Below are 26927 nucleotides of genomic sequence, written 5' to 3'. Positions count from 1 at the left end.
TTTTTATTGATTCCTACGATGTTTTTTACCGTTTTATTCATAAGTGTTAATATTGTTTTTACATACATTAAGAAAACAGATTTCTAAATAGCTGCAGCGTCTGAATCTTGGTTTAAATTTACGAAATAATTTCCCATACGTAAGTAATGTTGTAAAAATTTGTTTATAGCATTTAGTTATATCTATTTTTTATCTTATAACAAGCTATAAACTTCAAGATACGTCGCGTAATCATCCTGATATCAAAGAATTATTTAGCGAAGAATACTTACTGCATAATATTTATTATTCAAAATGTGTTTACAACAAACGTTTGCAATATGGGCATGTTTGATATTTTCGTGTATACACGCATATAAAGTTTTAATTGTATTCCCTATGCCAGCGGGAAGTCATAGAAATCTGGGAGATGGTTTTGTCAGAAATCTATTAAAAGCTGGACATGAGGTATGAATTTTATAAATATCTGTCGACCGCCACACCGTACGCTCGGTATTTAAACTTACGAGAAGAATATGTGGTTTTCCAGACTATGTTTTATACCAAACAGCGAGATCCGTTGAGCCATCTAAGTATACCTTTCAAAACATCTATCTAAACTTTCGCATTTATAATATAAGAAGTAAGTTTGTAGTTTTTAACTGTAAACTATATCTCGTTTCAATTCAACTTCGAAATTATGTAAACAGAGTAAAGTAAAGAGTAAATTATGCAATAATAATAACCCACCTCCAAAAGAAGGAGAAACTTAATTCGTATGTATGTTTTTTTATTTGTTGAACAGAGTGAAGTGATTACATATATTATTATTGTTGTTTATGTCATTGTTATATTATACAGGTGACATATATAACACCGTTCCCGTACGATAGTTCTGATTCCAATCTTCGACTGATCAGCACCGGAGACACTGTAAACGCCATTAGCGGTAAGCATTTTATATTTATCAATTTGATTCCTTACACTAGCTTCAAATTACAGGTGTCTGTTTTAGCACACAAACTGTGGCCTATGTGTGTGGCATTATGAACGTTTCAAAGCAGGCTGTGTATGTTAGCCTTTTTTTGTATCGGGCAGGATATATTCAAAAGACACCCTGCCTTTTCGGGGGACAGGGTTATGTGGGGTTTGACCCACTTAAACCCTCGGTGGCTAGCCTCTAGCGTAATAGTTGTTTACCGCACTTTACCACACAGTACAGCACACAGCGTTACGTCAAATAATACACATTTTTCAGGTCCTTCATTAAACATAACAGCACTTATGTTGCACAAAGTCGAAATGGATCAAGACCGACATTTCAAATTAGCGTTAAACATAACAAAGAACACGCTAAAAAACGACGCAGTGCAGCGCTTACTCAACGATCCTTTAGAGAAATTTGATATTGTTGTCGCTGAGTGGATGTTCAATGATATCTATTGCGGGTATTTGTTAATTTTAAACTACCTACGACTATTAGCGTCTAAATATGTAAAAAGTTTGTGGTTTTGAAATCTAATCCAATAAAAATCTAGCACAAGTTCTAACATCAAGTAATGGCGTTTCAGTGAGTGCTTACCGTTCCAAAATTCACGTGATGCTGGACTTAAAAGGTGCCAAAATCTACCAACGGGTACTATGTGATTTATTTCAGATTTTCAGCAGTATTTGATTGTCCATACATTTGGTCGTTTCCTTACGAGACAAATTCCGTCAGTCTTGGTTTACTCGGAGAACTCTCTAATCCGGCGTATACGGCTAATATTGAAACTAGTGATGTGCCACCGTTTGATTTCTTGCAACGGGTTTATTCGTTATGGTTTCGTGTAATAAACAGGCTGCAACATTTATTGTAAGTATAGCATACTTTTTAAAATTTGCAAATTTTACTAAAGAAAAACTGTATAGTAACAACTTAAAGAAAAAATTGTCTAATTTTTTTTGATAGATTTTATGAAAATATAGAGAAGGATCTTTACGAGGAAATTTTTAGTCCAATTTTAAAGAAACGAGGCAGGAAACTACCTCCGTATGACGTATTGAGGTATAACGCGTCGTTTGTTTTGGGTAATACAGTGCCATCTATCGGTCAGGCGTTGTCACTACCCGGAAATTATATTCCTATCGCTGGATATCATATAGACGTTATACCATTAGCTAAGGTATGTTGTACCTCATTTAAATAAAAAAAAATATTTGAACTCGCGTCAAATTATGATTTTAATTATTTTGGGTGAGAATTTAATACAAGAATATTTCGTAATAATCGATTTGAACTACCATTTTTTTTTTGTTTTAGGATCTGAAGAATATAATGGATAATGCAAAGCATGGAGTTATATATTTTAGTTTAGGATCGAATTTAAAGAGTAAAGATTTCCCCGAAAGGATGTTGAAAGATTTGCTCAAATTATTTGGAAACTTGCAACAGACAGTTGTATGGAAGTTCGAGGAATCGTTGCCAAATAAACCTGCAAACGTACATATTTTGAAATGGGCACCGCAACAAAGTATTCTCGGTAATTGAGTTTATCTAATTTATAGTTACTTCACTTCCAATTATATTTTGTTTCAAAATGCAGTTACAAAATATTTTTAATTTTTGTAACTATAGATGGCGCTAATAGTCTTATAGGTTTGTAAGTTCACATGACTATTTTTTGGATTTTATCATATATAATAAGCTTTAAAAGAATTGTTTAAAAATGTTAAATGTATAATTCCAATCTTCTTTATGGTTTTCTTTCATATGATTTAGATTTAATATAGTTAATTTGCATTAATAAATTGATTTTCAGCACACCCTAACTGCATTCTATTCATCACACACGGCGGCATGTTGTCAGTAACAGAAGCGGTACATTTTTCTGTACCGTTTGTTGGTCTTCCAGTTTTCTATGACCAGAACTTTAACGTAGCAAAATCTGTTCAAAGAGGTATCGCTAAAAAGGTTGCATTGAGTATGAACTTGGCTGAGGACTTGAGAGACGCTATTCAGGAAATGCTGAACAATAATACGTGAGTTTCGAACCTTTGGATCCATCGTTTAGTTCACTTTATATAAGATAGAGTATAATTTCAAAAGATTTATTTATGAAGTTACCAACTTCAGAGCCAGGATTCTTCCGTCTTAGTGCTAGTTTAGTTAGACTAGTTAAATTTGATGCGAATGGCTAAAACACAATTGAAATCAGTAAGGGCCTGTCCCACCAAATCGTAAATTGTCTGATCACAATCCAACGTGTAAAATGTGATGGGAATATCGGATTATGTTACTCTATCTGACAGTGACGTCATTTTTAAGCTATCTGAGCCTCTGTCAGCTAATAGGCCAGGCCCTTAATGTAGTTTGAGATTTAAATTTTTTCATTCACGTTTTATAGATATAATGAGGCGATGAAAGAAACTTCATTTGTGTACCACGATCGTGTACCACCTGGTAAAGAATTGGTACATTGGATAGAGCACGTGGTACGGACCAACGGCGCGTCTCACTATCGCTCTACTGCACTTCTGCTGTCCTGGTACCAGAAAATGTATCTAGACTTTATAATAATGATTTTTGGATTTGTTTGTTTGTTTGTATATTTGATAAAATACTTATGCAATAAGTCTAAAGTACAGAAGATTAAGAGTTCGTAAAAATGTTAATTTCACTCCAGAAATATTTTCCTTCTGTTCGAAAAGAAACCAGAAATATGTTAATTTTTTTAAGGTTGTATTCTGAAAAGGTAAATAAACTAAAATCTAATTGGCAGTCTTTATTTACGTCGTTACCTTAAAACAACATATATTATAAACAATTTTTAAGAATAAAATATATTTAGGAAATTTCATAAGCAATTACGTACAATATAAAACAGATCACAAGAACATAAAAACATACAACATTAAAAATCGGTGAGTTAAAGAGAAAGCCTCTAAAATGAGTTATTTTTCTAACTTTGCCTCTCTGAAGATTATAAAATAAAATAGTATGAGTCTATTGAATTAAATTTTATACTAACATACTAAAAATAAATGTATATGGATCCAGTATTTTATTTATTTAAAACTTTTTACATTTAATAATTCTGAGGACACTAACATTACATAAAATAACAAATTAAAAGCATAACTCACGCTAATTTTAGCATTTTCAGAGAGGCAATGTTCAAAGTACATATTTAAAACATACTCTAATTTCTTCACCATAAGGCACATTATATCATATCAAGAAGTAGAGAAACTAATTTAAACACAAATAAAAAAATTAATCATAAATTACAATTTTAATTGTAACTTCATGAAAGAAAATAAACACATTAGTGGAATAAAAAAACTATGAAATTAAAATACATAAGTGTAGATTGTTAGTTAAAATGTATGTTTTTTTTATTATCTGTAGTGATTATGCCCAGCTTAATCTATACTATTATAATAAAGCGTAAACACACACTTCTTTGTTGCCTAAGATGTCAGCAATTATAGCACATTTTTGAATAATTCTTTTTTTAATAAAAAGTCCTAACACTTTCGCCACGCATTAGACTTTATATTTTAACGCCATTAAACTTAAGGGGTAAATATTTTGGATAAAAACCCCAATATGGGAAAGAGACTAAGTTGCTGCCAACAACAAAGAAGCTAGGTTGTCATCATGTCATGTCATTTTGACATTTGCAATTGATAATTTGTCAAATGTAAACGATAAAATAAAATTTTCACAATTTCATGCGGGTGAAGCCGCACGGGAACAGCTAGTCAAGAATATTTTTCAAAATATAATTTCATTATGTATTTACATAGATTATATGTATATAGAAGTTAAATACAACATATACATTGAATTCTATTTTTAAAAAAGCATATAAAAATAATCACACACACAGACTCAACATGAGTCAATATTTATGTTGAAATGTTCAACAATCTTAACGTAACATAAACATTTCATTTTTACTACAATTATTAGAAAATATAATTCTATTTACTGCACTTGAAATGATACTATATACTGGGGAAAAAATCTATTATTTACATGGCACATGTATTTGTTCTTGTATATATTATTTATTATGTAAATAAGATATTTATTAAAATACGTATAAAAACACATTCTTAGTTACGATGGCACTGGACGAATTAAAACTAACCTAATCTAGCGACCAATCACATCTTACAATACTTATGACGTCACAAAACTGTATAAAATATACTCCAATCAATGCAAACCGACTAGATGTTCACTTAATTTTCTTAAACTTCAAGTCCGAATTAGGTTTGCTATAATATATTTAATTTACTTTAACACTAACACAAAAAGATTATAGTCAATTAATTAAATTCTTTTGACAGCTGTCAGATTGACATCTGTCACACTGGGAATAAAGAATTAACGTCCGTAGAGGTCCATAAAGTCACAAACACCAAATAAAGTCAACATTCTTGAATATGGGTCCGATTTAATCGAAACAGGTCAATCTATAATCTATGAGCTCTTTGATTACACACCAAGATAGCCATTGTTTTATTTTCAAATAATGGTTAACCATTTAACCAATGACCTTTCAATAGAACTTATCTTCTTCAATATCAAGGTTATTCTTAGGCTGGTTGGAATGTCGTCTTAATGTACCGGAGTCGTATTCATTAGCGATCGCCTTGGGGTACAGTTTGGGTGTTGCCAGCCCCGTATTATGGTTATTGGCGGGAATGTTATTACTCTTTGAGAGTAGCACGCTAGGCCCACTCATACCACTGAACGATGGTTGGCGTTTAGCTTTACGCGGCTGTGGAAAGGTTAAGTATATTAACATTTATAGAAATACAAAATATACAATAACTGAACTATTCCCTCTTTTTTTACTGATAAAAGTACTGCAGGTTAGGAGCGCGCACAACTTTGAACAAACTATCGCACAAGTGTTTAGTGTCGCTTTGATCCCTATGAGTTTATATGGAGGTGCTTTACTCTATTTTTAGTCGTGCAACTAACAAGTTGAATTGGCTGTACAACAATCGACAATCGAACAACAGTTGTGCGATACTTTAGTCAAAGCACACGCTTTAACACTTTCACTAGCAAGTACAAATAATTCTATTAAAATATATACGACATAAAATTATAAGTAACAGTTCTTGTTGTAACTGTACTTGTAACTGTAAAAAACAGTTCTTTTTCTAAAACAATTTCAATATATCTGGCACAAAATGAAATCGTTAACTGTCTGGCAACCCTATAATTAAAATAAACTCATATACTTACAACTTCCTTAAGAGGTACGGTGACGTAGCTGTTCTGCTTGGCGGTGATGTAGTGCGGGCTGGAGGGCACTCGCGCGCGCCCCGCACCCCGCCGCTGCCAGAATACCACCCCCGCCAGGCACACGAGGCAACCTGCGGTCAAATATAATGCTTGAACTTGGATACAGTAGGACAGTTAAACACTGGTTTTTATGCAACTGGCATAGTATAAATTGTAACTGGCGACAGTGTCTAAAAGTGCAATGTTTTTTTAAAATTGATAGATAAGATTATTTTGAAATTTGATTATATTACTAAACTTATAAGATTATAAATACGAAAGTAAGGATGGATGTTTGTAGCCTAAATTGCTGAATGGCTGAATGGCTTGGTGAATGGCATAGATGTAGAGGATATTCTAGAAGAATACATAGGAAGGCTATTATGTGTTGTTATTCCAGACTACCGCTACTCATTTGTGTTTTTTTTTAAATTTCATGCGGACGGAGTCACAGGCGATAACTAGTTTTTTTTTTAATAATTACGTTTGTGTTGAGCGTCGGTGGCTCAGTGGTTTGAACACTTGACTTGTAATCTACAGAGGTCTTGGGTTCGAATCCCGCCATATACCAATGTGATTTTCGATTTTTCGAATTTTCATATGTACATAATTTACCCGACGTTCTTACGGTAAAGGAAAACATCGTGATATCTGCACATATCGGTGAAGTAATTCAAAGATAGGTGTAGAGTCAACTAACCCGCGATGGGCCAGCGTGGTTGACTATGGCCTACCCTTACTTAGGGTAGATGTTTGTGTTTATTAAAAAAATGTGGTCAAGTAGTGCCTTAACCATGTAATGTGTTCCATCCTTGTCAAGGGGAGTGCTAACCGTCTCTCCTTTCAATAGACACGATTGAACTATAAAGTCGTTTACTTTTATACAAACCACTTGGAAAACTTTGATAGCGAGATTCAGAACTTTTTGTTAAATTTTCTTTTATATCAGATTTTTGTTTTATATTTGCAATTAAAAATACTGAAAATTATAGTAACTTATTTGCAAAAAAAGGGCACAAATAAAAATTAAATTATAAATGGTTTCTTTTATTTTTGAAACTTACGGCGCCATCTATCGACGTAATAATAATAACTTTTTTAAATGGAGAAAAATACAGGTAAAACTTTTTTAAAATATCAAATTAAATTGTTGTAAATTATTTTGATTGAAAATATCTAATTATGTCTAATTTCCTTGATAATATAAAATAAATGAGATAGTTTACAGCACCATCTATCGTGAATAAAGTTAAAATCTTTTCTAAAACAAAAAACTAAATCGAAGGATAAAATAGAGAGAAAATAATGATTTTTTTGATAGAAAAGTACAATAAATTACTTATTTATACCTAATTAATATAACAACGACTTTTCTAGTACTCACCCATAGTAAACGCGGCCACCACGCAGCCAACAATCGCACCAACGCTCAGAGACTCATTCCCAGATCCTGTCACGAATGAGGCCATCTCCACGTTCTGGCTGTACGCCGGCATTGCGTACAACTCTATAAGAGAACACAACACTTGCACTTAAAAAAAAACTTTAGGAAGTCATAAATACTTGATTTATATATAAAAAAAACAAGTATGAATGAGTAAACTATATCTGTCGCACTTAGAGTCGATAACTGGTCTTTTGGTACGAACAGTTTTTACACATTTTGTCGATTCTACCACAGACATCGGTAGTCGAAAGTTACTTTGTCTAAGGGGCTGATAGTGGGATCTTATTTAAATATCCGACTTGAAGGACCATCAACGTCACGAGCAACATTTAATCTAACATATCCGACTTAAAGGACCATTAACATACCATTATCTAGTTCAGTGTCGTCGGAGCAGCGTGCGACTTGCGCCCGCGCGCCGCCGCACGCGCCCGCCTCGCAGCTACGCGTGCGCACACGCTCGCCGCCCGAGCACGCGCCCCACGCGCCCCACGCACCCCAACCACTCTCTGATTCTAAAAACATATATATACAAACTAACAAATTTGAAACTATTATAGAGCAAATATAGTAGGAAGAGTTCAACAGTGGTAGGGTCCGCTTTAACATCTTCGCACGAATGGACCGGCTCGCCCCCACCAATACCACGACCACACAGAAAACAGGCGTGAAGTGGAAGCAATTCCGCGTTTCGTCTGATGAGTGTGGTGCCGGAGGCCTAAATTTAGTTCCTTTCCACCCTTTTCTTATAGAAAAGGATGGGAAGGAAAAGTGGATTTGGCGGCGGAGGGGACGCATAGGAAGGGGAAATTTCCTCTTTATGTGTGGCTCCTCCTCCGTCAATTAAGGGTCTGCAATTGCAGATGTTTATGGGCAGCGGTCGCTTTCCATTTCGGTAGATTCAGGTGGCCGCTTGCTCGTTTGCCACCTTATATTATAAAAAAAAGGAAACTAGTGCCTTTAGGGCGTTGGCCAGAAAAGGGTTCAATCAGAGAATTACACTGTAACAAAGGCTTATTTTCAACAGTGGGCAAATCAAGATTGATGATGATGATAAAATAATAAAGAATAATGAAGGCCTATTAACCCACCCAGCCCTCCAAAGTACGAAAAACAGTGAGCAAACTTTGCCTAAAGCACTAATGGTGCTATAACTGGTATTGGTTTCCTATATTATATGCCAAAAGGTTTTATATGAGCTATTTCTCTATCCCTGTCATTAATCTCTTATTTTTCAATAAAATTATTTCCATTTCCATTTCCCCATTTCCATTTCCATTTCCATTTCCATTTCCATTTCTATTTCTATTTCTATTTCTATTTCTATTTCTATTTCTATTTCTATTTCTATTTCTATTTCTATTTCTATTTCTATTTCTATTTCTATCACTAAAATAAATTCGGTTAGATGTATTGCGTGAAAGGTGACATGATCAAGAGAATGAGATGACGGATGATAGTTATTAGGTCGAAAATACAATGGGAGTAGAATAAGGTAGGGGAGATAATGCCGGTAAAATTATAAAAAAACCTTATACAAAAGATCGTTAAACAATGATTTTTGGTATTTGTATGTTATTAATGTATTGGTATGCGTGTTACCTGGGCAGGTATTAAAGCAGACACGTCGTTCTAGCGCCGCGCCGGCGTCCGCACAGCCCGCCGCTGACAGACACATGCGCGTGCGCGTGCGCCGCCCCGCCCCCGCCCCCGCGCCGCACTCCCCGCTGCACGCACTCCACTCGCTCCAGCACGACCATTCGCCTATACAAATATTAAGGTAAATATTGAATTATACTAATATTAAAAACTAGCTTTTGCCCGCGACTCCGTCCGCGGAGTGCAAAGAGACAAAAATTAGTAGCCTATGTGTTCATCCAGATTATCCTCAATGTCTATGCCAAATTTCATCAAGATCCGTTCAGCCGTTTAGGCTACAAACTCTAACAACCATCCATCCATCCATCCATCTAAACTTTCGCATTTATAATATTAGTAAGATATGAAAGTTTAGATGGATGGATATTTTTTAGAGTTTGTAGCCTAAACGATTCAACGGATTTCGATACATGATGTACATACATAAGACACCGAAATAATAACGTCAAAGTAAAATTTTCTAATTACATGTAAAACTACAAATAATAACTAATTGTGAAATACGAGTTATACCAGTGCAAGCGTGTGTGTTACAAGCGCGCAGCATGTCTGTCGCGCCAGCACACGGCTGTCGGCGGCAGCGGCGCGCGCGCGACTGCTGCCCGCCGCCGCACGCCGCGGAGCACGCCCCCCACGAGCCCCACTCCCCCCAACCCTCCTCCTCTATAGGAGTGCTGCTGCATGTGCCTTCAGGGTTGCAATACCTCTCCTCTTCACGAGCTAGGGATAACTGGAAAGAATATCGTTTAATTCTAGTTATACAAATGTTTTGAGATAATTGTAACTGAATTTTTTAAAGAGGTGGATATTTTTTTTTATATTATATTGATATAATAATATAATAAAGAGGAAAACTTTGTTTGTAATGAATAGGCTCAAAAACTACTGGACCGATTTTAAAATTTCCTTAACCGTTAGAAAGGTATTTTCTCTGTGTCTGTAACAAAGGCTATATTTTACAATGTTTTTTTCAATTTCACGCGAACGGAGTCATAGACAAAAGCTAGTATTATAAATAGGATAGGTTTTTTTTTGTATGTATTGAAATAACTCATGAACTACTGGAGCGATTCCAGAATATCTTCCATCATTAAAAAGTTGTGTTATCAGTGAGTAACGCAAGCTGTTTTTCATTTATTTTTTTTTAATTTCATGCGAGCGAAGTCGCGAGTAAAGTTGGTTATTCTAAAGAGGATAAATATTTCACTGATTAAGTAACCGATAAAAAAAAATTAAGATAATATAAAATGGGAAATAACTGCCCAATATTTGATTAAGGATTAAAATATCCGACTCAAAGGACCAAAATGAACAACCAAGATTTTTTTATTACCTTTATTTGCTCAGGTGAAGGCGCTTTGCATAAGAATTTGAAACGTTTCTCCGTATAACTGCCATCAGAAATGTTACCTGTAATACAATAAACATATTTAGCCCCTTCGTACACAACGCTACGCAAATCTACGATTTAAGTCTCTAAGCGACTAACGCAATACAAGGTCACATATATTTTAAAGTTAATAGATACGCCATTTAGAGATTAAAATCGCAGTTTTGTATGTGTACTAACGGGTTTAGATTACATCCATTCTAATATTATAAAGAGAAAATTTTTTTTTGTATGTTTTGAAATAACTCAAAAACTACTAAGCCGATTTTAAATATTTTTTCATTATTAGAAAGATAATTTATCTGTGAGTAACATAGGGTATATTTTTAATATTCACGCGAAAAAAGTCATATGCAACAGCTTTCCGACCTTTTAGCAAAACTTACTAGGTATTTGCACCCAAGGGGTCCAAGCGGTGGCCTTCCTGACCTCGCATGGTCTGAGGTCACATAATTGTTTCTCAGTGGCTGGACCCTCGCAGTCAGCGCCGCCGTGTTTAGGTACAGGGTCCGTGCAGTGTCGGCGGCGTTCGCGGGTCCCCGCGTTGGGCCCGCAGCTGCCAGTGCACGCGGACCACGACCCCCAGGGTGACCAGCCCCCGTCGACCGGAGCTAATGCTGGGTCTGGAATAAATTTAATATGAAAGTACAATAGAATATAATATCAAAGTTTTTTTTAAATTGCCTTTATTGCTTTTCATTAATAAGTAACTAGCTGTTGTTCGCGACTTCGTCCGCATGAAATTAAAACAATGAAAAAATTTATTACTTATTATTACTCTTTATTGCTTACAATATTATAAAGAGGAAATATATGTGTTTTTGTATGTATTGTAATAATTCAAAAACTACTGGGCCGATTTCAAAAATTGTTACACCATTTAGAAAACATGAAATCATTGAGTAACATAGGCTACATTTTTGAATACCTTTTAATCCCGCGGAGAAAGTCGCGAGCAGCAGCTAGTAATTAGTAAGATGAGAAACTTTACTTCAAAGTTAGAGTTTGCTGCCTAAACGACAAAACAGATCTTTAGCCTAGATGTAAAGGATAGTTTGGAAGAAAACATAAGCTATATATTTTAATTCGAACGTCACAAAAACACAATAGAAAGATATCCGATAGTATACCGGGACACGGCGGCAGGTTCCCGCAGTAGACGTCCTGCGAGTCGACGCCGACGCAGACGCGGCCGCCGTGGCGCGGCTCGGGCGCGGAGCAGGCGCGGCGCCGCGACTTCACCGCGATGCCGCACGACGCGCTGCACTCCGACCACCCCGACCACGGCGACCAGCCCCCGTGCGTGGTGCAGTTCGCCACCGAGATACTAGCACCTAATACGAATATTATTCTTTGTTTTATATAATACTAGCTGTTCCCGTGCGGCTTCAACCGCATGAAATATGATAATTTTATTTTATCGTTTACATTTGTCAAATTATCAATTGCAAATGTCAAAATTACATGACATGACAAAACTTTGCAATCTTACTTCCTTAATGTTGGGTGCGTGCCTAAAGCGTGACGTAAGTGTAGGGCTTTTTATTAAAAAAGGATTTTTTCAAAAGTATGCTGTAATTGCCGACATTTTAGGTAACAAAAGCGACCTGAATGCACCGAAATGGAAAGCGCTGCCCGTAAACATCCGCAATAGCGAATGCGTTGCCTACCTTTAATTGACGGAGGAGACGCACATAAAGAGAAAATCTCCTCTTCCTATGATTCTCCTCCACCGTTAAATCTACTTTTCCTTCCCATCCTATTCTCTTAAGAATAGGATGGAAAGGGAAAGGAACTAAAATTAGGCCTCCGGCACCACACTCATCAGACGAAACATGGAATTGCTTCCACTTCACGCCTGTCTTCTGTGTGGTCGTGGTATTACCGGGGGCGAGCCAGCCCTACAGTGCGAAGATTAAAGCGGACTCTACCACTGTTAAATGTATTGTTTATGTTACATCACAATGTTTTCCCTTCTTTAAGAACATCGTGCTTTTTTATGTAAGATATGAAGTTCGAAAAAAAAAACATTTGTATATGACGGGATTGGAACCCAGGACCTGTAGGTTGCAAGTCACGTGCATAACCACTGAGCCACTTTGTGTTTTATGTGTATTTTTATCAATTACCTTTACAAGGCTGTCCTCCATTAGCAGGTTTTGGGTTGTCGCAGCGCCGTGTGCGGCAGAGACACATGTCGGGCTGGTCGTCCGCGTACGCGGCAGCCGGCGTGCCCTCCTGCATGCAGCGCTCCCACACCGACCATGATGACCAGCCACCGTCCACTGGTAACACACACTAATATTATAAAGAGGAAACATATATTTTTGTATGTATTGAAATAACTCAAAAACTTGGCCGATTTCAATAATTCTTTTACCATAAAAAGCTACGTTTTTTTTTGTAATATAAGCTATGTTATAATTTTTCAGTACCCTCCCCTTGATCTTAACCAATATTTTTTATGTTGGGATAAATTCTTCCAAAGATGTGGGACCCACTAAAACCTAACGATGACCATCCTCAAGTGACGATGACGAAGGTTTTGGTATCTTCAAGGAACATCGGAATCTTACCCTCTAAAACATCGCTTGGGGACACACAATATGCTATAGTTTTATTTCCTACTAGCTTTCGCCCGCGACTCCGTCCGCGTGGAAAGAAAAACTGAAGTCAGTAGCCTATGTGATCTTCCAGAGATCCGTTCATCAGTCTAGGGTACAAACATTAACAAACATCCATTTAACCTTTGCATTTATAATATCACAAAGAGATAGATGGATTGCGTAAAAAGTGACATGAAGGGATATAACTATGACGTATGATAAAATTCTTTAGAGGACAAAAACCCGGTCACCCTACGGGAATATGATAATTATGAATGAATTATTAGTGTATTTGATGTATTTACTAACCAGGTGTATCCACAGTGGGACAGGTGGTGGTGGTCTGTGTGAAGTAAGAGTCATGTAGATGTGGGGCTGCGCGGACGCAGAGCTCGCGTGCGTCGTCCCAGCCGCAGTGCGGGTCGGTGGCGGCCACGCAACCTGACCGGCTGAGGTAGCGCGCACAACGCTCGCTGCCGACCCTCAACACGCCTAACTCACTACCGATGTATACTGACATCTGGTGGATAAATTATACTAATATCATAAATGCGAAAATTTAGATGGAAGTTTGCTAAAGTTTGTAGCCTGAACGGCTGAACAGATTTCGATGAAATTTGGTATGTAGAGAATAGTCCGGAATAACATATAGGCTACTTGCATTTTTTTTTAATTCCGCGCGTACGGAGTCGCGGGCGGAAGCTAGTGTAAAAATAACTATAGCTTTATTTCCTTAATGAAAAATTAGCTTTCGTCCGCGACTTCGTCCGCGTGGAATAAAAAAACAAAAGTGTTCTTCCAGACTATCCTCTACATCTATACCAAATTTTATGGAAATCCGTTTAGCCGTTTTGGCTACAAACTCTAACAAACATCCATCTATCTAAACTTTCTATGTATAATATTAGTGTAATAAAAACATTTAACATATTTACACATATACAAAATACTAAAATAAATAAATAATTATGTAACATACTGTGAATTAAAAAAATTGTTGTAGAAATAAAAAATGTTGATATAGTATCCTTATATCAAAGATATTTAAGAAGTAGACTAGGCATACTGAACAAAATTCTTCCACAATTTGTTTGGTAGAATGTAAAGAGCGAAAGGAAGGTATATGTGAGGATACAGACATATTAAAACCACATTGAAAAAGTTATAAACAACCATTAAATTTAATTAATCACTTAATAAATAACTTACCGTATCTTTAACAAACTGCATAGTCAATATATTGATACTGCCAGTTGCATCTTTCAATTTCCATATTTCCACCAAACAAGCGCCTTCATATCTGGGAAGTATAGCCAGCTTGATGACGTCACTGTTCTGCGTAGCAACAAACACGACGAGCTGTTTGTCCATCTGTTTGGATTTGGTGACGTCAACGGTCACGTGTGTGAAGCGTTGTGACGTCACTTTGTAGACAGGTTCACCGGATATAGGGCGAATTGATTCGTACATTAATTGATATCTTTGGAACTCCATTGTTTCGTGTATTCTGTAGGAAAGCAACCAACGAGTAATGTTAACAGATGTTAGAGCAAACCTCGTAAATATTCTAGAAGGTAAATTTTAAATTTTAAAGGAAGCTTCAAGGATATGTAAACTGAAATGGGAACACAGGACTATGTAGGGGCACTGTAGTGCCCCCGCCAAAGCAGTATTATTACGATTTAAATCAGGCAGATATGAAAATCGTAAAAGATCTTTAAGAAATACATAAACATACTGAACATTTTTTCATCGGTAACTTCTTTGAAAGGTATGTTAATTGCCAAGTTTAGCACGCCACCTCGTGTCCTTGTATTAAAACATTATACAAAATTATAATAAGCTCCATCTAGTGTTGCATAATAAACTAAACGATGTAAGAAAAATTATAAATATTTAAATAGGTTTTAGCGACAACTATTGGTGTTGAAAACCTAACAATAGATAGCGTTATTGAGGCATGTGAAAAATGTCTCCGATGGCACGAGAAATGAAAGAGACACAGATAATAAAAGCGAGACATAACGATAGTTGTAAATGTGTAAGAGAGAGACAACGATAGTGTGAGAGATACCTGGTATCAGAAGCGCATCTGAAGTGTTCCCTGGATTCGTGCGAGGGCGCGCGAGGCTCCCAAGCTGAGGAGGGCGAGGACTGAACTTTGTAAGGGCCCTCAAAGGCAGCTCGAATATCAGACATATTGTATATACATACAGCACTGCCGGTTATACTGTTACTGTAAGGAAATAATATTATGGTTTAAGAATTTATTTACCTTAATAGAAATAAATAATTTACTTATTTCAGGTAATTCTAATGCTAAATATTGTACGAAGATAATTGCAAACGTACTAACAATTTAATTATACTAATATTATAATTTCGAAAGTTTAGATAGATGTTTGGTAGAGTTTGTAGCCTAAACGATTGAACGGATTTTAATTAAATTTGGCATAGATGTAGAGGATAGTCTCCAAAACATAGGCTACTCACTTTTGTTTTGTTTAATTCCACGCAAACGGAGTCGCGTAGCCTATTCGTTCTTCCTTTTTCTCTACATAAATGCCAAATTTCATCGAGATCTGTTCAGCAGTTTAGGCTACAAACTCTAACAAAAATCCATCTAAACTTTCGCATTTATAATATTAGTAAGATGATTGTACCTATGACACATAAGGAAAGAAAACGTATAGAACAACACAGTAGTTAAGGCTACAGGAGGTGACAAAATTAAGTGTAATTTGGGTAAGATTTTTAGGAAAACCAATTTATCATAAGCATCATTACTTACGTAAGTGTAGTAAATGTAGCGACTAATATCTTCTCCTGTGGAATATATTCCACACTCTGCACTTCATCGTAGTAGAAGGGTATGTCCCCGGGTACGGGACACGTCAGCCGCGCCTTCAGGAATGTACTCCAATTGTGTCTCATGACGCGGTGACCGCCAGAATCGTTCTTACATACGCGCGCTATTCTTGAATATATCGTCTGTAAATAATATTTAAACGACTACTAATTGTTACCTAATGAATGATATTGAAGTTTGTGTACGATTTTTTTTTTATACAGGTAGCAAAAAGAACGCCTGTCACTTGAATTTGCCTAAAAGGTGAAGCGACTCCTGCCTGACATTCGCAATAGACGGACGAAGAGACGCACATAAAGATTTTTCCCCTATCTATGTATCTCCTCCAGCATCAAATTTACTGTCCCTTCCCGTCCTTTCCTTATAAGAAAATGGTGGGAAGGGAAAAGGATTAATATTAGGCCTCCGGCACGCACACTCATCAAACGCAACTCGGAATTAATTTAATTTCACGCCTGTCTTCTGTGTGGTCGTGGTATTGAAGGCGAGCAGACACAATAGTGCCATTGTTAACGAAGAATGTTTTAGAAGAGCGATTTTTAATTAGATGAATTATTTAAATATCTACATCTTTGTTTATGGTTATCTAATAGTGTAGTTCTATCAGCTGATAACTTAGTCGTTTGAATACGAGGGTGCTTACGAGGTAACTAATAATGAAACTGCAGCCTGTTATTTGTTGTAAACCGGTTGTTAATTTGATATCTATACTATTATAATAAAGCGTAAACACACACTTCTTTGTTGCCTAAGATGTCAGCAATTACAGCATATGTTTGAATAACTCTTCTTGTAATAAAAAGCCCTACACTTCTTATTAAACTTAGAGAGTAAATATTTTGGATAAAACCCTAATGTGGGAAAGAGACAATACCATATGTTGCTGCTAACATCAATGAAGCAAGGTTATAATGGTTTGTCATCATGTCATGTCATTTTGACATTTGCGATTGATAATTTGACACATGTAAACAAAGCTAAATTTTCATAATTCTATGCGGATGAAGTCGCACAGGAACAGCTAGTCATCAATAAAAGAACATTTAATTAAATCAAACATTGAACCCTGAATCATGTGTTTCCGATCAATAAATTAGGAATACATAAATCGTTTACATATAACTTGTTATGTTAATTAAAACAAATTAAATTAATACGTTTTATGAGGATATTAAATATAAATTATATATTTTATTACTATTTAAATTTCAACAAACTGTTTAATTTATCATTTGATCTTAATTAGGTTTGTTTATACATTATAACGTTACAAAGTTTGCCAAACATTTTTTATAAAGATTTTAAAATCATTAATCATTAGAAAAATCTATAATCGATAAGATTTCTTGAAATGCTACTTTATTATATTAACAACACTAGCTGTATCCACGCGGCTTCATCTGCATGAAATTTTAAATTATTTTATTGTTAACATTTGTCAAATTCACAATTACATGTCAAAATTACCATTACCATAACAATCTTGCTTCCTTAATGTTGGCAGCTTGTAGTTCATGGGCCCTTTCCCACGTGAATGTTTTTTTCCAATTCATTTACCACTTAAGTTTAATAGCGTGAAAATGTATCTATGTAGCCTAAAGCGTGTCGTAAGTATAGGGCCTTTTATTAAAGAAAGAATTATTAAAAAACATGCTGTGATTGCTGACATCTTAAGCCACAAAGTAGTGTGTGTTAACGCTTTATTATATTAGTATAGATTCAAATTCATACAATAAAGAATACTATTAAATATATAACAGCAATATTTAACATAATGTGATTATTATGTTTTGAAAGTTAGATATTTTAAAATCCTTATAGCTAGTTTAAAAATCTTGCGAAAACTCCCAAAAGGTCAGTTGAAATTTAATGTATTCAAAATAACTCACCTTGCCACAATTCAAATGTTCAACAGCGACCTCTCTAAACACGAAGTAAACGTAGTAATCGTCCTCGAAGCTGCCCACGAAGTGAGGTTCGTTAAGCCAGTTCAAATCGTACTGGGTTGTACGCAACATGCCAGTATCTACTACCGCTGCACCCCGACTCCTGTGGGAAATCAAATAAGTTAAAACTATATTCAATCATCATCAGCGCATACGTCCCTACTGAGGGGCGAGCCTACCCTTACAAGGGGTAACTAGGCCATAGTTAAACACGCTGGCCTATTGCGGGTTGACTTCACATATATCTTTGATTTCCTAACTGTCACCCCGCTCTGTCCCCACTTGGAAACAAATGAGAATAAAAAGTGACATCCGTCCCAAATTTTGCGACATGGGGACGGTTGGAACTAATTTTATTTCATAACGGTTCCATCCGTCACCATATTGATGATTGTGGGACTAAAAGGTGGGACGGATGAAACGTTTTATTCTGACGTGGGGACAGAGCGGGGTAACGGTTGAGATAATCCGCCGATATACGTTGCATCATTATGTTTTCCATCACCGTAAAATCGTCGAGTAAATTGTACATACGAAATTCGAAAATCTCAAATCACATTGGTACGGCGGGATTCGAACCCAAGACCTGGAGATTACAAGCCCTTGAACACCCACACTCTTTGATTCAATCATGACTTTTAAATTCGCAAATGTAATAATGATGTAAGGTAAACAATCAACAGACGTTTCACGTAGACAAAACGTGTTTCGCGTTCCAATCTTTACTAATAAGAAAAAAAGTAAAAGGTCTTACGAAAGTTGTGCTGCATTTCTAGGGAAAGTGCTCTTTAGTATGAATAGTGTTTTTGCATAAATTGTTTTATTTTTCTATTTTGAGTAACTTTGTGAATGTTTATTGAAGCGAGAAAGTATATCACAAATGAATTCTCAGGGCTGACAAAGTAACCACAGAGCTGGCATTCTGATGCCAGTGGCTGGCACACTTGAAAGCGTGCTAACTCATATGTAAATGTTACTGGCATCAAAGTAGGTAGTACCATATTTGATTTTATGACATACGATATTATGACATATAAATTCATACACTTTACCTTCGAGGCGATCCCTTGGTGATAATGTGATCACCACGGTGATTATCAATAAGTTATATCTCTTACCTGGATATAGTAGTATCAGAGCTTGCGAAGTCAGTGGGAGTACCAGCATAGTACTCCCCGTTGCTGGCCAGCAATGCGGTGACGTTGGAGTGCGGGCTGTGAGGGCAGAGCACCACTCCCGGCATCCACTCTGACACATTCCTTATTTCTTCTATCTGGTATATGGAATGAACAGGTAAGAGGGTTATCATCAACTTTCCTTTTTACCTACGGAGGTTCGGCACAGTATGTGCTGCTCTTCGATACATTTTTATCAGCAGTCATATCTGAATAAGCTCCCTTCTTAAGCATATCTTTCACACAACCCATCCATACTTTCTACGGTCTCCTTTGTAGGCATACACATTCAGTCTTAACACTTTCAGGTTTATGTCCCTATCCTCTTTTCCCATAAGATGTCCATACCACGCTAACCTTTAGCTTCTCAATTTCTCGACCACTGACGCTACTTTCAAAGAGAGTAGATCTTGGAAAAGACAACCACACAGATTACAGAATTGCATGTAGGTATTCACTTACTTCTCTCCAACTGCACATCGGACTGAAGGCATTAGTACCGCAGGCGAACAGCTTGTGTCCGTACGACAGAAGAACTTTGATATAATTGTGACAGTCTTCCTCCGTCTGCCCCTTTACTTGGCATAATCTCGTCTTCTCCGGAGCAGCGGGCCATTCAGAACGTTCTAGAATTCTTAAGCCTCGCAGTGACAGTCGGTATAATGTATCCCTGTAACAAATAGAAACATTTAATAAGAAGCAAAATATAAAAGTTTATTTATTGTTTTAAATGTTACTTAATAAGTAATACACTTGAACATTGGCTGGCAAATACACGCGCCAGACGTACGTCCTCGACGGGAGCTCGCCTAGTTCTGAATGATGATACACTCTGTTTTCAATAACTACCCTACATCAATTCTGCCATGATGGAGACATAAGGATTTTAGTCTTTTACGAAGAGATTTCACTAAAAGAAGTAATTTTGTATTTGTAAACGATTAAAACAGTATATGACAATGTATGTTTCAACAAGATATTAACATATTAACGCATTTATTAAATGAAATTGACATATTAAGTGCAGAGTCTAATCTGTAACTAAACCTGAATGTGTTCCGTTTATATCGGAACTTGTTCTATGTGGAACAAGTTTTAGCGGAACATGCATTGGATGTTAGTCGATATACGTTAATACGTCAATCTTGAGAGATAATGTTATTGATTTTACAGTTACGCTTTTAATCTTATCTTTGATAGTTAACAGATAAAATCGATTCGTCATCTCATTGTAATAATAATTCCTTTAATTAAGTTACGTAAAACATATTTAATAAGAGTTAATGGTAAAAATTATGTAAAACAAGCTGTTACCCACGACTCCGTCTGCGTTAATTTATCGAGATCCTTTAAGCCGTATTGAACATGTAACAAACATATATACTTTCACATTAATATTAAAAGTATTGTTGTCGTATTATTTAAGTTACACTTGACAAATTTTAAAACACGTAAACAAAGTTAATTTTACACTAGCTGTTGCTCGCGACTTCGCAAGCGTGAAATTGAAATAATAGTAAAGAAACAGCTGTTGTTACTCAGTAATAACATATCTTTTTAATGGTAGAAGATTTTTTTTAATCTGACCAGTATTTTTTAACTTATTTCAATACATACAAAAATAAAAAAAATACAAATCTTTCGTCTTTATAATATTAGTACTGATTACATAACGTAAGCCTAACACTAAAGGCCGTTTTACTTTATTTTATGTTTACAGTTTCTACAACATGACATTTCCGGTAAAAACATAAAACTGTGCAGTAAGTATAAACTTAACTCAAGTTTCGCTAAGTTACTTCCTTGTAACACTTAATAGGTTTATTAGACATGTTTTAATTGAATTGCTTATATTGCTGTGGATATTATTGCCTTGATTAGATAATATGAACGAAGTCGTTAATGTTTACAACTCTAATGCAAAACGTTAGAAAGCAGCACAGATTAATGGAACATTTCTAGAACATGAGAGACTAGTTTTAGCTTGCAACTTTGAAAAAATAAAAAAATGATTTATTGATGTAACAATAGATTATACATGTTACCATTAGGCACTTGTGTTAGGAAGTTTTTTTTTTTTATATATAACAAGGTGGCAAACGAGCAAGCAACCATCTGAAACCGCTAAAATATCGAAGCGACCGCTGCCCATAGACATCCGCAATTGCAGATGCCTTGCCTACCCTTATACAACGGAGGAGGAGACGCACACATAGAGGATAATTCCCCTTCCTATGCATCTCCTCCACTGTCAAATCCACTTCCTCTTCCCAACCTCTCCTTATAAGAAAAGGGTGGTAAAGAGAAAGGGACTTAAATTAGGCCTCCTTCACCACACTCATCAGACGAAACACGGCATTGATTCCATTTCACGTCTGTCTTCTGTGTGGTCGTGGTATTACACCGGGCGTGCCGGCCCATTCGTGCTAAGATGTTAAAGCAGGCACTACCACTGTTAACTGTCCCGCTCTTCCGCGTAACACATGTTGTCAGGTATTCATGCACAATCCATACTATTATAATAAAGCGTAAAAACACACCACCCTGTGGCGCAAGATTTCAACAATCACAGCATATTTTGAATAATCCTTTCTTTAATAAAAAGCACTACACTTACGACACACCTTAGGCTAGCTAACTTTGTTTGTAGTATTTTTTTTTATTTGTTAATTGTCAAAGTATACATAAAAAATTGACAAATATACTTTTTTGGATACGGTCAAAGTAATGTTGTTTTATTCAGTCGTTGATAGCAAAACATAAAGTTAACCTTCACGTAGATATTTCACACTGTTTACCTCAAGACTGTAATGTGATAAATTTAGTGTAAACGTTCCTTAACCATTAAGTAATGCATAAATTAAATGTATCACATACTTGCTCAGGACGTGATTGTACTGCGATCTCAGATTTCATTCTTTATTACAAACTAGACGCAAATGAATGACTATGAGGGCCATACACGAACGTTTTCAAGCGATCAGCATTAGACGTTCGTAAACGTAGTTTGTAATTGCATTTAAAAATGCTTCTGTACGTCCACTACTTGAAGTAGTCCGTGTATGTCGGCCTTTAAATATAAACTAGGAAGTTAATCAATGTATATTGATTGAGGAATGCCAATGTTTAAATAGTAGTAAATATTTAGCCTTATTTAGAACGTTGACTAGAGAGACGGGTTACCGCAGTCGTAAGCATGCTTAATGTTTCAGTAAAATTATGAATTAAGGAGTCTAAGGGCTTGTCCTACCACTAGCTGATAGAGGCTCAGATAGGGAACAAAATCCGATATTTCCACAACACATTTTACACGTTGAATTGTTATCAGACAATTTACAATATGGTGGGACAGGCCCTTAGGTACATGCGGATGGCTATGGGCTTCAGATCAAATTTCAGGAGATCCGCTGCTGTTTTGCCTCTATAAAAAGTATAATTTGCGATTTTTTTTTATAATTAACATCGAAAAACACTCCAGACAAAGCTAGAAATTTTATTATTTTAAAATTTTCATTTACTACCCGCAAAAATCGACAGATTATAATAATTGTTCAATTATAAATATTAGCAACTAGCTGTTCTCGTGCGGCTTCATCCGCATGAAATTATGAAAATTTTATTTTATTGTTTACATTTGTCAAATTATCAATTGCACATGTCAAAATAACATGACATGACATGATGTCAACCTTGCTTCCTTGATGTTGGCAGCAACTTATGGTCTCTTTCCCACATTAGGGTTTTTATCCAAAACATTTACCTCTAAGTTTAATGGTTTTAAAATATATAGTCACGCTTTAACGCAAGTGTACGGCTTTTCATTAAAAAAGAGTTATTCTGTAATTGCTGACATCTTAGGCAACGTAAACACACACTTATTCAAGTGTGTGTTTACGCTTTAATATAATAGTATGTATAGATATAAAAAAAGCACGAAATTATATTTTTTGAGTAAACACACTGTGTACCACTTAATTGCTAACTAACCGTTAGTCTGAATTAACGTTAAAGATTTATTGATCTTGTAAAAACATCAGCAGTATCCCGTTAAATTCAATACCCTATAAGGTTCTGAAGGAATACGGTTCTACTCCCGTTCCGTGTCCGACTATTATTAGACCGTCATAACTGTATATAGGTGGACCCTGACTAGTACCGACTATATATCATGTCACCGTTACATTGTAAACATCGGCAGTTCATAAGTAACAAAGTTATATAGTTTAAAATATAACGATCTGACAAATTAACTAACGATTGAAAAGGTGAGATTTTATGACAAAATGTTTCACCAAACTAATTAAAACTATGATTTAAATTCCTAACTAAAAAAAAATATTATAACGTAAGTAAAATTTCAATTAATGACAATAGGATGGTCAGATTAACAAATGCCGAAGTTCAAAAGCTAATAGTAACATATAAGTTCTGTGAAGCAAAGTGACGGTTTCTAGATTTTGTTTGCGGTCGCTTTTGAAACCGGAGAGATCGAGATCTGATAGAATCCAGACAGACATGCACCCGTTACATGCTAGACAAGATAAATGTAGAATATTCTAGGAAGTCTAGACTTAAACTGGCCGTTAGTTATATTTCATGGAAAAGGCTTAACCTTGATATTTAAGACTTGTCTTTGGTACATCTTTTATTAAAACTGTCTAGCAGATAATTTATGTCAAATGCATAAAACTAAACTATCGCACAACCGTTATGCGATTGTTTCGCTGACAATTCAACTGTTTAGTTGCACACCTAAAAATCGTGAAGTACCAACCATATAACTTCATAGAAATCAAAGCGAAACAGTTGTGCGATAATTTAGTCAAACGTACACGCTACAAAGACCTTTGACCCGCGAACACTTGTTCAAATACAATGTTACGATCAAACATAACAAAGGGCTATTGATATGAGGTTTTTCTCCTTTTGATGTATGCCGCATTCTCACAAAGATATGAAACGCGTTGAGTTTACTTCACTTTTAAATGAAACATTCTAATAAAACGTGGGAGTATTGTTTAAACATGAATATTTATATTAACAAATACCTTCAAATGCGTTTATGCTACCAGTAAGTTGTGAATTTGGTTTATTAATAAACGGACTAGGAAAAAATATTACGTTATTTAAAAAATATATATTATTTGAATTGTTAACTTACAGTTTGATACATTTATTTTTATTATTATGACTACAACAGTGGTAGTGCCCGCTTCAACATCTTAGCACGAATGTGCCGGCACGCCCGGTGTAATACCACGACCACACAGAAGACAGGCGTGAAATGGAAGCAATTCCGTGTTTCGTCTGATGAGTGTGGTGCCGGAGGCCTAATTTAAGTCCCTTTCTCTTTACCGCCCTTTTCTTATAAGGATAGGATGGGAAGGGAAAGTGGATTTCACGGAGGAGATACATAGGAAGCGGAAATATCCTCTTTATGTGCATCTCCTCCTCTGTCGGATAAGGGTAGGTAACGCATTTGCAATTGCGGATGTCTATGGGCAGCGGTTGCTTCGCCATTTTGGCGGATTCAGGTGGCCGCTTGCTCGTTTGCCACCTTTTGTTATAAAAAAAAAAAAAAATACAACATAAAGATTTATGTATCTTATACATGTAGATACATTTTCCAAAAAGTTATACAATTAAACATTTTTGAGTAAAGTCTAACCAAGGACACAGTAATATTAGTATTTGAACGTGTACAATAGCTTAATTTAGAACATAAAACAGTGTGTTGCCAGTTGTTAAAACAAATATATTTACAGTCTACACACGTAGGTTTAGTGTTTAAACACGTACTAGAATAAACAACATTTAGTGCAAAAGTAATATAAGTTTCACGGATCGATTTATTATGTGGCAGAGCAGTTGCTCCCTGTACGAATAGAAGAGGGACCACATCTGCTGCCTCTTTAGTCTTTAGCCTACGTCATCGCTGGCGACGCCCGTGTAACCCCACTTGATAACATCAGGTTGTCAATGTAAGCCTACGGTTAACGTAAACGAACCTATGAGCGGCAAGACAGCTTTCAAAGCGGCATTGCACATTCGCTACGCTCAGTAATTGATAGAAACCAACATCGACTACATAGGACACTGTAACCTCAAAGATTTGTACATCAAAATTACTCTATCAAAATTAAATTCTACTTGATAAGGCAGTTCTTACACAAGTCTCTAAGCGAATTAGTTAATGCAATCGCATAGAGGTGCGTACAGTCGCGTCAACATATGGGATTGTATTGCATAGGTCGCATAGAAACTATAGTCGTAGATTTGGGAAGCATTGTGTGCAAAGGGCCTAAGACAACTTAATTTAAATTCAATTGTTTTTAAAAAAAATAAAGATAGAGTTAAGAAATATTACACATTTTAAAGGTAGATGTTGTTTTTTCAAGAAAAATATATCAATCACTTATACCTAGAGAGCTAACGTAGTACTAATGCACTTCAAATTTAACTAAGGAGCACCGATTAACGTCTCTGAGTGTAACTGTATTTGAATAACTGTTTAAAGCTGGAATAAGGAGAAATGCTTATAAATAAAACATATAAATCCACCCGGCTACACCATTACTGTAATCGTAATAGCTTGTCAATGACACATTTTACCGGTGCTAATTTCTAGTATATACGTAATTTATACTAATACCTTTCTTATTACCTACATTACCTATCTGTACTGGTAGTATTACAGCACTAACGTACACGAGGACAGAACATATGCAGAGCAGTTAACAGTGCAGTACACTTATTATCTTTTAATTCAGTACCATCTCTATCTTGACGTTTTGTTCTACCAATAGCTGCACTATACGGTTCTGCTTCACGGTTGCTCTCGTGTGAAAGAATAAGTGCCGGGTATCGGTTTGTGCTGAGTAGATGCATTAGTGAACATAATACACAAAGATACCAGGGTCGTCAGAAATTACTCATTTTATTACCAAGAAAAGACGAACTTAAAAACTACGATTTGAACCCAATATCAAACAAGAAATTTTTTTCAATATAAAACATTTATTTCTCACTGTTATGCTGTCAAAATATCTATCAGTCACTCTAATACTACAATATACGAAAGCAGAATATTAGTCTAATATTCTGTTAACGCCAGTGGTAAATATTTATATTATCCTTTGAACTTACAGAATTTTATTTTGGCAAAAGAAGTCAGTACTAAATGCACTACATTTTGGTTCTCAGAAAAATGAGTAACGTCTGACGACCCTAGGCTCTTACGCTATTAGTTTACCGCATACCTATCGCTACTACGCTGGAATTTGCGTGGGTAATGGAATAATTTGATAGCTGGAATGACACGGCCACCTAGCGTAATATCACATTGATTATTATTGTTATAAAGTATTTGTACTTCTAATCTATTATAATAAAGCGTAAACACACACTTCTTTGTTGCCTAAGATGTCAGCAATTACAGCATATTTTTAAATAATCCTTTTTTTGATAAAAAGCCTTGCATTAACGACACGCTTTAGGCTATATATTTTCACATTAAACTTAGGGGGAACTATTTTGGATAAAAACCCTAATGTGGGAAAGAGACCAT

General features: G+C 35.8%; 2 protein-coding genes across 2 annotated transcripts in view; one reads left to right on the top strand and one right to left on the bottom strand.

Moving 5' to 3' along the window:
- The first annotated feature begins 2196 nt into the window (after positions 1-2196).
- LOC106104053 (UDP-glucuronosyltransferase 2B13-like) lies at positions 2197-3739 on the top strand. The gene is made up of 4 exons (XM_013283991.1): positions 2197-2241; positions 2282-2501; positions 2772-3000; positions 3366-3739. The coding sequence occupies exons 1-4, from the start codon at positions 2197-2199 to the stop codon at positions 3622-3624; spliced, it is 753 nt and encodes a 250-aa protein (XP_013139445.1). The 3' UTR covers positions 3625-3739.
- A 969-nt stretch (positions 3740-4708) lies between these two features.
- LOC106104256 (semaphorin-5B) overlaps positions 4709-26927 on the bottom strand; it is a 43843-nt gene continuing 21624 nt past the window's right edge. The window contains exons 4-20 of the mRNA XM_013284250.1: positions 19823-20030; positions 19304-19458; positions 18129-18288; positions 16162-16361; positions 15445-15606; positions 14580-14877; positions 13680-13890; positions 12894-13049; positions 11895-12098; positions 11151-11387; positions 10708-10784; positions 9888-10104; positions 9318-9479; positions 8084-8230; positions 7653-7775; positions 6230-6360; positions 4709-5753 (exon numbers count right to left, since the gene is read on the bottom strand). Of these exons, the coding sequence (XP_013139704.1) occupies positions 5532-5753; positions 6230-6360; positions 7653-7775; positions 8084-8230; positions 9318-9479; positions 9888-10104; positions 10708-10784; positions 11151-11387; positions 11895-12098; positions 12894-13049; positions 13680-13890; positions 14580-14877; positions 15445-15606; positions 16162-16361; positions 18129-18288; positions 19304-19458; positions 19823-20030 (3070 nt within the window). The 3' untranslated portion in view covers positions 4709-5531. The remainder of the gene's footprint in view (positions 5754-6229; positions 6361-7652; positions 7776-8083; positions 8231-9317; positions 9480-9887; positions 10105-10707; positions 10785-11150; positions 11388-11894; positions 12099-12893; positions 13050-13679; positions 13891-14579; positions 14878-15444; positions 15607-16161; positions 16362-18128; positions 18289-19303; positions 19459-19822; positions 20031-26927) is intronic.

This window comes from Papilio polytes, unplaced genomic scaffold (assembly GCF_000836215.1).
Source record: "Papilio polytes unplaced genomic scaffold, Ppol_1.0 DF823691.1, whole genome shotgun sequence".
Taxonomy (NCBI): Eukaryota; Metazoa; Arthropoda; class Insecta; order Lepidoptera; family Papilionidae; genus Papilio; species Papilio polytes.
Note: the sequence above shows the minus strand (reverse complement) of the source record. Positions and strands in the feature narration are given on the sequence as shown.